Consider the following 12,217-nt stretch of genomic DNA (forward strand, 5'->3'; position numbering starts at 1 on the left):
TTAATATTAAAAGTCTTGTTAATAGCTTTAGGAAAAATGTACTAGTCTAATTTTTCAGATGAGAGCATAACTATTAGCATAAAAAGGAAAAGTCATTAAAAAACAGATTATGAAGCCAGGCTGTCAAACACAGTCATTAATATAATACTTATTCCGTTCTGCTTGTAGGAGTCACTGGTCTAAATGACACATACAACATTTCTGAAACAAGGATACAACAATTCATTCTGTAGCACAGATTCTTGCAGATATCTGCCTCATTAGGCTTGCAAGATAGTAGTTTTTCATACTTAAAAATGCGCAAAGAGATTTTGAACTGTATGAAGAGGTAATAAGTTCTTAATGGGCTAGAGATACTGTCCCTAATCTCTTTCACTGAAGCATGATACTGACTCCTCTTAATTAGTGAAACTACATATAGAAGTGAACCATAAAGAAAATTTTAAATGGGACAAACAGCAACAAAAGTTTTGAGCTTTTGGCTTGGTACAACATGGGGAACAACCTGACTAATCAGCAGTAAAAATCAAACTATGGCAAAGACAGTAATTCAGCTCTTATGTTAATTCAGAGGCATTGATCTATCTGGGACAAAGAAGGCAGTCTAATAGCAAAAAATGACTTTCTATTTGTCATTTATAAACCCCACAGCTACAATAAATATACCTACATGCTGGACTTCTCTAAGGATACAGAAAACCTAAAATGCTGAACAATCAAAATACTAAAAGCTTCACAAAGCATAACTTAAAACAACAGATTAAAGAAATGAAATTTGTAAAATAAAAAATAAAAAAAAAAGAGGAAAAACACAGGATGTCCTAGGAGAGCAAGAGATTCACTGAAAGATTCAGAAAATTTTAAGCATAATGTCTGGACAGATATTTTAAGCCTATACAATTCTATTGCAAAGAATTCATCTAGATCTTGAACGTCTCTTGTGGTCTTACCTATATGTAAGTACATGAAATGGAAATATAGGACTCTTTCAAACCTGCAGTGTCAGTGTAAGCATTCATTCACTTTACAGAAATCAAGGTGAAATGTTTGAGATTACCTGATTAAGTGGAGCTAGCTGTCTTAGGGAAAAATGTCAGGGCCTGATTGGCTTAACAATACTTGAACTTCATTGCAATCTTCTAGGTATCCCTAATATCTAGCCATCTAACTATATCAGTATTTACAAGTGGTGTTCCTTGTTTTATAAATGTTTTATGAAAACAAGTGTCTGTTGCTGGTCTTCTACAAAGAACATTTCAATTGAAAGTCTAAAATAAGAAATAAAGCTATATCATTTCCCTACCTGTTTTGTTACAATACACTGAACCTTACTCCTTAAGATAGGCAAACATAAGCTGTACTTAAAATAAGTGGACAGCCTAGTGATGGAATTATTTCCTCACCCAAAAATTATTCAGTGCCTTACACGGTAGTGGTCACAAAGCCTATTTGCCATTGCCTGTACACAAGAGCATGTTCTGAGGTATACTACCAGTACATTTGTGTGTCTGTACATGGGACAAGGAGAACAGGGCAGTAGCTTCTGGGGCAAGAGAATTCAAAAAATTTAATTATGACTGGGTTGGGAGGCACACTAACTCCAGGAATCAAAGAAGTCCCAACTCCCACAGTAAGGAACAGCCTGGATGTCCAATACAGTTCTGCTGCAATGGGGACTCAAGAAGCTGGCTAACTCTGCTTAGCATTGCCCGTTCTCCTCTCTGCACCATTTCTGCTTCCCAATCAGAGTTGCTTTTTCATATGCATCAGTACAGTACTATTGCTTTTCTGCCTAGATAATTCTAGAAGCTGAGAATCACTGCAAAGAATGAAAGGTCATAGTACTGTATGATAGCTGGCCTCCAGCTGCCTCCCTGCACCTCCCAGGCTGTCAGCATGTTCTTCCTGATCATGTAGCCATTCTGGGCTGAGTGTCAGCCAGTTCATTTATTTCTACTCAACTCTTCCAGACAGATACAAACTTTTAAGGGCACACAGCCACAGAGTAGGCAGAATGTCTGAGCTCTGGAGATTCAACTCCATAGCTTGTTGCATCCCAAGCAGGGAACATGCATATAAAACCCAAACATGAAGCAGCATTACAGATCAGTGGATTTGGTGCCTTGTGACCCTGAGAATCACAATTCCTTCTTTCTCTTCTCCATCTGAAGATCTAATTATTACAGCCTTTGAAAAGTTTGAGCTTAGGAACCCAAGGCTGAAAGGGACCACTGGAAGGGTGACTGCATTCAGTTTCACCTTTACTGCCAGCAACCAAGTGATAGATGACTTGCTCAGAAAGGTTCACAGAATGTGCATTCCACATGACAGCAGAAATACAAAACTTTTTGATTAAGCTGTAACAATCAAACTGTTGTAAAATGAACAAAAAAGCAATTAAATTCACATGCAGACAAGACATAAAACCAAGTTAATACCAAATATTTTACATTCCAGTAACAAGGGGAAGTTAGATAAATAAATGAAAGTTACACCATAACAGAAAAAAAAAGTTACAGCAAACCCATATCACAAGAAAAATAAAGCAGGATACAATACTTCATATCATATCTGGGGAAAAAAATCCCTTCTGTTCTAATTTTTTTGACAGTTTAAAGCTAAGGAGGACCTAGCCATTAGGTACTTCAGGATTTTCATTACAATGACACTGCTAATTACCTGAACAGATTGCCTGTGTGCAGCCAATATTTTATTAGAATACCAAAAAGTATGTCAACAAGCTAAGTCACAATCCATAAAGGAAAGTAAATGGTTCTCAGTGACCTTAACAAAAGCAATAATGCCCCTAAAGCATGATATTAAGTCTTCCTTTCCCAGCTTCAGAAACTTTGTTCTGTTGTACAATCCCACCAATAAATACAATTGGCATCTAAAAATGAACAGTGTCTCATCTAAATTTACTGAGATGAACACATATGAGTAACACATATCTTCATTCTCCTGCAGCATAACACATCATCTTCCTTGCCTTTGTAACTATCTCACTTGTAACTGGTTGTCAATATCAAAATCTAGAAAACAGATGGCTCTCCTATCCCTGCTTGCTTGGCTAAGAGAAGACATATGTGATTGATTAAAAGAGCATATATACCCTTTTAACTTATGTAATCAATAAAACATGCCCTAGATCAGGAGTTCCATGGTACTATTTAATTGCTTTAAGACATATGGTCATCTTCCATTTTGCACCTATAAAAACATGAACTGAAACAATACAATTCACCTAATTAATAATCTTAAGGTGAAAAGCTCATGTTTGGTGATATCCAGCACTGAGAGGGGTTTCATTTTCTGAAGGCTTATAGGCTTAACTATAGCAAGTGCTGAGAATCTCAGCTGATACCTGAATTTACATTTAATTCTAAATAATTCCAAGTAATTTGTTACTAATAGTGGGTTTAACAGCTGTTTATATAAATCATTATGAAAGCTTTTAAATTACTGGATTTATTCAAGTCTTTTAATTCTTTTTTAATATTCAAATCAAAACAGATTTAATCTATTTATCCTCTTTGTCAAGGTGCCTGCAGAAAAAGAAAAATAAAGTCAGTCATTTCTGTGTGAAACACATAGTGCATGATGCTCCTATGAATGGCATAAAAAACAGGGAAGTGAATCCGTGCCTCAAGCACAATATGAAATAGTGAAAAAGGAAACTGCAATTATTGAATCAAATCTAATACCTATGAAAACACTTAAGCATATTCTGAAGCTTTTACTGTCCAAGAAAGAACTCAGTCACATAAATTTCAGTGAAGTACTAAACTTCCAGCCTCAAAGTAAAGAAAACTCAAACAAATATACAAGTTAAAAAATGGTTAAGAGGACCTAGAACATAAAACACTGTGTTGTGTACTTAATAACCCCACAGCATCTGAGTATTTTCACTTTATCTCAAATTCAAGAACAATAAAACCAATGAGATTTTAACATATTATTACAAAACCAGAGAAAATAGATTTGTTTGGCATTAAGTAGGGCTACCTACAGGCAGCTAATTTATAGGTGTTTAAAAACCTGGACATCCAGATATATATGTACCTTACAACACCATATATCTGTTTGGTGTATGCCCAGATAGCAACATTAATTTTAAAAATTTACATGAAGTTAAAATTGTGTTCTTCAGACTTTCCAGGATTCAAGTCTAGTTACAGAATTACATCTTAATTATTACATCGAAGTTCGTTCTTCCCAGTGGGCATACATCAGGTTTGTAGGAATATAATTAATTATTGGTGTTCATAGTTACTGCGCCTCAACTACAATATGCTTCCCACAAATCTAAAGTTACTGAAATCCTCATAACTCAAAGCCAGCATCAAATAAGTAATAAAAAATAGTAGCAAACAAAAAAATTAATTCCATAATTCTTAATATCCAAGTCTCAAAATCAAATTTTCACTCCCTTTCAAGAAAAAAATAACCCAACAACAAAACCAAATACTACTGGTGAGTCATTAGATACAGATATTTAAGACAGCTCAAACAAAACTTAGATCAGCACAATTTCTTACTTATGTATCTAGAAAACTATGCTCCACCATGTTGCTTGGACTTTTACTTCATTTCATTCTGTTAGTAAAAAGACTTAATTATGCAGAATAAACCTAAACAGTTTTCTATCTTGGGAAGATTTTCCTGTGTTTGAACACAGCTTTGAAGAATCAAGTAAGCTAACATCACACTGATTATCACTGATGAGCCAGAGCAAAGGAAAGCAAATTGAGGTCATCAGCCTGTCAGCAATGTGACAGTCTTGAAACGTGTACCATAGGATTTATAACCCAGACCATTTAACCCTAAGAATGTTCAGCTTCTGTATTACACTTTAATTCTGTGGGTTACTTTCACACAGATTGCCTATGACTTATTTCCACTTTAAATACTCAAAAGTTTTGCAAAACCCTTGTTTTCTCAAGTGTATTGGGCATTTACATGCTAAAAATAGTGATTTTTGCCCCTTTTTAGGAGCTAGAAGCAATGGAAGTTGTGATCAAAAACTTTTTTCTAATTAGAACAATAAATCAAAGTAACAAGAAAAATCTACATCTATTGAGTAACACATAAAGGTTTTACTCTGTCACCATATATACAATTAAAAATCATATTTTTAGAATATATGCTAATTAGAAAGTTAATAAATCTACCTCAGGTACCATTGTCATACAACATCATTACCCATTCTCTTTAAGTATTTGTCTCTTACAGCAGAATCACATTCTTTCTTAGGACAGCACAACACTACCATTATAACTATTGAAATTACTATTTTTTTTAACCTTTAAGAGGTTAACACTTTTTTTGACCTACTGTATTTATAATTTTACCCCAATTGATTCTAGCTATGCTCCCACCTAAGTGTGCTACAAAAGAAACTATAAATGTTTGCTGGAAACAAAACTGGAATATTGACTTGTTGCACAGTGTTTATTGCAGAAACAAAACAGCCATAGGCATTTTTAACACTCATATATTGTAAGGTTACAAAAAAAAAAAAAAACCCTCAAAGCTCAGGAGTCATTTTCTTAAATCTACACAGGAACCAATTTCACGATTACGCATGGAATTTTTAAAAGACATTGAAGGTACTGTGCACAATCCTTTTCCTAGCCTACACAGACAGGGCCTAAGCAGCATTATCATTACAGAATGAGACAAGATAAAAAAGACAAAACCAACCCAAAATTCAAAAAATGTTTGAAAGTCAAGTTTTATTATTCAAAAGTTCCAAGTAAAGGCCAAGGGTGTTTTATTTGCCTTATTTCCCAAATAGAAGAAGGTGTCAGGAGAATTCTGCGTCTACATTTTACATAAATGTAGGGTAAATGTACTTACAAGGGATAAGTTCTGGGGATAGGTGAGATGCTTAACAAGCCTAAATTAAAATTCAAATATAGCTATGTGACACCTACAGTTAAGGCTTTAAAAGCCCCCACTAACTTGCTAAAATGGTGAAGTGTTGTCAATTCAAATGAAGGCACTGTTAGTAAAAAGGAATTGCTGCCAGGCCTACCTACAAATGAGACAGGACTCCCCCTATGTGAAGCTGCAACTAACCACTGCCCTCACACAGAATGGCATAGCAGTACACATCTTCAAGGCAGTATGTCACCTTGGGAGCCCGATACAGCTCTTTTCATGTCTGCCTCTGCAACTGGTGATTCAATGATCTTGATGCCCAGTGGAGAGTTATCTGCATGAAAAAATACAAAAGGGAAAACTGATGAGGTAGGTGCCCTCTCCCCCTCCCAATTGCCAAGTTAAAATCCGATGATGTGTCCATGCAGGAAGATTTTATTTGAGCTTAAGAACAGTCTTGTTTCTTGAACTTCAGAACTTCTTGAATGTTTCAGAAAAAAACATACAACACCCAAACCATCTTTCAATTAACCATTCTTGCACTCAGAAGCCTGTAAGAGATAGATTTGTTCCTTCCCCACAGATTTTTTCTCTCCATTACTTTACTCTTCCCTCACTGTTTTAGACAGATTTGCACCTTTTTGTTTTAACTATAGTCTGGTGTAATAGTACCCCTGTAAATCTCTACACAGGCACACAGGACAGACACTGTCTAACACATCAACTTGAGAGCAGCTGTCCTGTATTTCCAGCCAGCAGCACCAAACAGGATTTAGGAATCACAAAATAGGTCTGGTTGGAAGGGACCACCGTGGGTCGTCTGGGCCAACCTCCCTGCTTAAGCAGGGTCATCTCAGAGCACACTGCACAGAATTGCATCCAGACGGTTCTTGAATGTTTCCAGAGAAGGACACTCCACAACCTCTCTGGGCAAGAAGCGCTGTTCTGCAAGAGAAGAGGCCCCAAGAAGAGAAATGGACTTTGTTTAAAAAGTAGAACAATGGACTTTGCTTAAAAAGTAGAACAAGACAGAACAAAGGTCCCGCAGGCCCGGCCCAGCCCGGCCCGCGCCGGGTGCTGCTATAAACCGCCGCACGACCCCGACCTCCCCGTTAGGTTCCCCGCCTGGCCAGTCTCGCACCGCACGGGCTCCATCTGCCTCGGCTCCTGCTGCGCTCCGCCTGCTCTGCCTCGCCATGGCCGCCTCCTCATCCTCGGCGGCCGCGCTGCGCCCGGTCACTCACGTGATCTTTGACATGGACGGGCTGCTGCTGGGTGCGTAGCCCGAACCCCTCTCCCCTCCACGGCCAGGTCCCCGCTCCGCTCCGCTCGCCCCGCACCGGTGGATTACACCGCGCCGCCAGGCCCGGCCCGCCTGCCCCGACAGCGAGGGGCCGTAGCTGGCGGCGGGCAGCCTCTTTCCCTTCCCTTTCCTCTCCGCCTCCAGCAGTCTGAGCGGCCCGGGCCGTGGCTGCTCATTCACCGCCTCCTCGCTCCGGGCGAGCAGCCAGAACGCCCCAGGCGGCGCTGCTAAAACCAGAATGAAGGGATTAAAGCAACAGGAAACGAGTTAATTCCTTCTCCCGCTTCCGCTACTTGCTGCCTTGCGGGGGCAGATTTCGCCTTAAAGTAACAGAGCCGGGGCTGAGCGTGAAGGGTTACTTGCTCTGGCCGGCGGAGGGCTGAGCGAGGTTGGGTTGGCTGTGGGGAGAGCGGTGAGGGGCAGGTTGGGGCTGAAAGCCAGGGAAAGTGGGTATGGAGCAGAGCGGGCATGCAGCGTGGGGCTGAGGGACCCCCGGGCCCCGCACTGCCAAGGCCGGGAGCAGCGGGTCTGGGACAGCCCTCGGCAGCGTTTAGAGCTACCTTCTCCAACTGATGAGCCTGGAAACCACTCTGATAGTTTTCTCCTAGTTTTGGTATTAGTAGACTTTCCACTTTGCAGGATTACTCTGTTGCTTGATGCTTCCCGTGCTGCAGCTCGATTAGATCTTGATGTTTGAATAGTCGCTATAACTAGGACAATCTTTAAATCTGCTTTTAACTATTTGCTGAATCAGAACCCTCTGGTGAGGAATAATGGAATATTTTGGCACGTGACTTAGTTTTTGAAATAGTTAATGTGAGTTATCGCACAGGAAGCAGTTCTGGATATGGGTGAATTCCTAGAAGGTGTGAACTGGAGGTGTGTGCCTTCTTTCTGCAAAACCTGAATTGTAGCAGTTTCTGGAAAGACAGCTGTGAAATCTGATGAATTACACTGTGTTTCTAAGGAATGTGCGCTTTTCCCTCCCTCAGGGCTATAAGAGGTGAAGGTGATCTGCATTTACCTTTTAAAACAAGGTAAATGGTTTTCCTGCTTAAGTGCAGGAATGCTATACAAAACAGTGATTGAGTTGCATTTAGATTTTAGTTGCATTTTCAACTTCATCACTGAAGTCTCAAATAGCCTGGGGATACACACACACATATATATATATGTGTGTGTGTACTCTTATAATCTAGAACCAGTTATTTTAATTATTTTAATTGCATTTAATTTCAGTTATTTTAATTGCATTCTTAGAAGTTTCTGCTCTTTGTGAGAAGAAATCTTCACACAGACAATAGTCACTTTAACAGGACAGTATTGATAATGATACATGTATGTGATTTCTTCTATTTTAAAAAGTTACATATAAAGTATGTATTGTATTTCAGAAATCTTTCAGCTGCAAGGAATTAGACTGAAAATACTCTTCAAGTATCTTCCAGTACAGAGGAGTAAAAGTGACACTACCTTGGTGATGTTCATTATGTGCACTTCATATCAGAGGACTTCAGTATGTTTCAGCCTCTGAATACTATGAAACGTTTAACATTCTTGGTGAGCCTGTTTGTTTCATGATGAGCAGTGACCATTGGGAGACAAAAAGGCGATTAGGAGACTGCTTGGACTTTCCCAAGATCCCTAAATGTTTCAAGAAATTTGGAATAATTTGGGGGAAGAGTGATAAAAGGCATGCACAAATTAGATTCCGTCTGCCCAACCTACCTACTGAAAATCATCTGAATGAGACAAATGTTCATATTGATGTTAACCTACATAAGAACCCCATAATTTTCTTACGAAATTTTTAATGTGTCACATAATGTTCATTGGAAGTGATAAAATGAATAACATACATATTTCAAGAAGCTACAGAAATGGCCCAAATATAATTCCTTTCAAAGAGTACAAATAAAAGTTTTGATATTGAATATCTATTATTACTAACTTTTTTAAGTGGTTGGTTGATTGCATAGTTTAGAATCAAATTTAGAAATTTCATTGCAATTTTTAGAATCTGAAGCTTCAGGTTTTGCAAATTTTTTTCCAAACAAAGTGGTGTCTGCAAATGTACATGACTATTTTTAGATGTTTTCACATAAACCCTACTTATTTTATAGAACAAATATAAATTGATCTATAAATGATGAGAAAAATTGAGCATTAAATTCATCTGATGTAATGTGCCATGAACTTGCTTTCTATAGTTGATGTACTTGGTTCTGATTAAGGTAGGTAGTATATCTACTGACAGATTTCCAAAATCCTTGTCAGTGTAAAGTCCTTAAATGAGGTCTGAGGTGTTCACAAGGTTCTGACTTTGGAAATAATCTAAATGTTACCCTATAAAACCTGCAGCCTATACTTTACTGGTTAATCCTTGGCTGTGTGAAAGTGTTGCTGGATCTGATCAGCTGATATTTTATCTCCCCCCTTCCTCTATAACATAATTGAGGCTGATTAAGTTGTCCTTGAGTTGCACCTTGATGTATCAGCTTACTTTCAACACACAAGTTACTGCCTCTGAACTGCCTGTGGAAGTCCTTCAACCCATTCAGAGTCCTTCTGTATCATGGTTTCAAAGGTTATCTAACACCATTTTTTTCTGCATTTCTAATCAATGCAATCTACTCTTCCTTTTTTTTTTATTACCTAATCTTTCCCTTTGAGCTCTTGGATGAAATCTTAGGGGTGATCACGCACTGTTCACCCGTCTGTCAGCCTTCTTGTTCTGCATTTCTAATCAATGCAATCTACCCTTCCCTTTTTTTTTATTACCTAATCTTTCCCTTTGAGCTCTCGGATAGAATCTTAGGGGTGATCACGCGCTGTTCACCCGTCTGTCAGCTTCCAGCAGCCTCCTCTCCCTAAGGGTCTGTCGCGTGACACCTCCTCCAAGGTCAGGTCACCTCTGTGCTGCCATGTGCTCCTTTGTGCTGCCATGTGCTTCTGCAGGTGTGTGCCTCAGCCTGCAGCTCAACTCCATCCCATCTCTTCCCAAAACATGAGGATCATTGAGTCCAGTTCCTCGCAGGACTTCTGAAAACTAGAACAGAGGGCTAAGAGCCTTGTCCAAATGCTCCTTGAACTCTAACAGCCTTGGTGACATGCTAACTGTTTAGGGGAGCTGGTTCCAGTGACTGATCACCCTCTCATGCAGTTATCATAGTTAGTTATCATAGTTGATTAGTGGTGCATTGTGTAGTAGAAACCAGAGGAAAAGTAATAACTACATCTTAATTTTTGTTGTAATGCTGTGCTTTCTCAAAAAAAAAAAAAAAAACCAAAAAAAAAACACCCAAAACAACAGCAACAACAAAAAAACACAACAAAACCTCCCAGCACTTAAATTAAAGCATTACATTTCTTAATTTAAATTTCTACTTGATTTCCTACAGCAAATAATGACATTAAATGCTCAGAATAGTAGATTGCTTTTTCTTAAAATGTGGTAGTCTGTTCCTACAGAAGAGTACTGTTCTAACCACTAGTATATGGTATAGTTAAAAATATTAAAATATTTTAAATATTAATTAAATATATATAATTATAAAATAAATATAATTAATTAAATATTTAAAAATATTAAAATTATTAAACCTACTTATGCACTTATCCAAGACATAATACAAGGTTAACAGATAATAATAATAACAATAACAACAACAGCAACTAGAGATATTTGATTCCTAAATAAATCCTGTTGTTATAGTTGTACAGTTAGGATCCTGGCATTTTAGCATATTGTAAAAACATACAAAATCAATGCTAAAGATATAGAAGGAAAAACCTATTTAACTTGTACAAAATACACAACTAGAGTAATGCCCCCCAGGATCTATCTTACAAACTTACTGCATAGGTTTCTTTTTAAGCTATGACAAGTAGTTTTGTTATATAATTGTAGCCAATAGCTACCCTACTATCAAAACACAAATAGGATTGAATGTTGCCTTTGATGATCTGTGCTTAAACTTATAGGGGTCTGAAAACATTTAAAATTCTCTACAAGCTACATGTGTAATATTAATCTTTCCCAAATGAGCTTAGGAAAATGGCTGCAAAGATAAGATATTTCTTAGCATTGTGCTTAAAACTGAACTAGAGCTAAACTAACATGCAAAGAGCATGATACTTTAGTATAGGAAGTTTAGTCATGTATTTATTTTTGTTTAAATTTCTCCTCGGAGTAGGGATTGTTTTATGTAAATTATTATCATTGTCAGTGCCCCTTAGTGTTGGAAAAGAGTATCTTTGTGTGAGATAAATCAGCGTGTTCAAATATGAGAGATGGTTCCTAAAGTAGCTTAGTTTTGCAAGATACCTTCACCATAACTCAAAGTCCTGTTGGACTGCTCAGGCACAGATATGCCAGTTTGTGACCATTTCCAGAGGGATGAAAAGTAGTTAAGGCAACTGAGATTAGAAGTTGCTGCTGTTATAGCCACTGTCTCCTTTGTGTGAAGATTGCTGTATTTTGTGCCACTTCTAAGACACTTCTGCATGGCTGGCCAGACAGGTCATCTCTGGTCTAAAATATAGAAGAAATTAGCTTGCAGTTAAATTCGTTGTAGTATTGTGAGATTCACAAGAATTTCAGCATGTTTTCTTTCTCCCCAGTGTTACCTACTCATTGTCACAAGGTCAGAAGTCAAAAATGTACTCTTACTTTCATTTCAATGCACATGTTGCCTAGGAGATGGCTGTTACAAGAAAACTGATGAGAGTTCCATGGTGGAGTTTGCTTATGTGCATGCTGTCTTTTATTTAAAACAGCTTCCCATTTCTTCTGCATCCAAGCAAATAACACCAATTCAATTAAACATCAGTCCTCTCTAGATTGGTCTATGTTATGCCTTAAGTGCAGGAATTAATCTTCTTAGGCTATAACCTGGCAATCTTTGTAAGCCTATTTTCTGCTTCTGTGTAGTGGAAACTTACTTTCTTGTCATTCTCACTTTCCATCTGATTTTGGGAACAAAGAGGGAAGGGGAAATATTCTCTTGCCCCTGTGTTTAGTATTTGAAA

The 12,217-nt window shown here is 38.0% G+C and overlaps 1 protein-coding gene and 1 long non-coding RNA gene across 3 annotated transcripts in view; one reads left to right on the plus strand and one right to left on the minus strand.

Annotated features, from left to right (window-relative positions):
- Positions 1–5,709: 5,709 nt before the first annotated feature.
- Positions 5,710–7,131, minus strand: LOC128784181 (uncharacterized). The gene is made up of 2 exons (XR_008429395.1): positions 7,025–7,131; positions 5,710–6,828 (listed from the first exon to the last, which is right to left on the minus strand). It is a non-coding gene; the product is annotated as an uncharacterized LOC128784181 (long non-coding RNA).
- PUDP (pseudouridine 5'-phosphatase) overlaps positions 6,851–12,217 on the plus strand; it is a 66,971-nt gene continuing 61,604 nt past the window's right edge. Inside the window, exon 1 of one of the 2 annotated variants that reach the window (XM_053935503.1) lies at positions 6,851–7,158. In XM_053935503.1, coding sequence (XP_053791478.1) covers positions 7,080–7,158 — 79 coding nt within the window. In that variant the 5' untranslated portion in view covers positions 6,851–7,079. Of the gene's footprint in view, positions 7,159–7,184; positions 7,453–12,217 lie in introns of those variants that run through there. The other variant, XM_053935504.1, reaches the window with a different exon arrangement.

This window comes from Vidua chalybeata, chromosome 2 (genome assembly GCF_026979565.1).
Source record: "Vidua chalybeata isolate OUT-0048 chromosome 2, bVidCha1 merged haplotype, whole genome shotgun sequence".
In the NCBI taxonomy this organism is placed as follows: domain Eukaryota; kingdom Metazoa; phylum Chordata; class Aves; order Passeriformes; family Viduidae; genus Vidua; species Vidua chalybeata.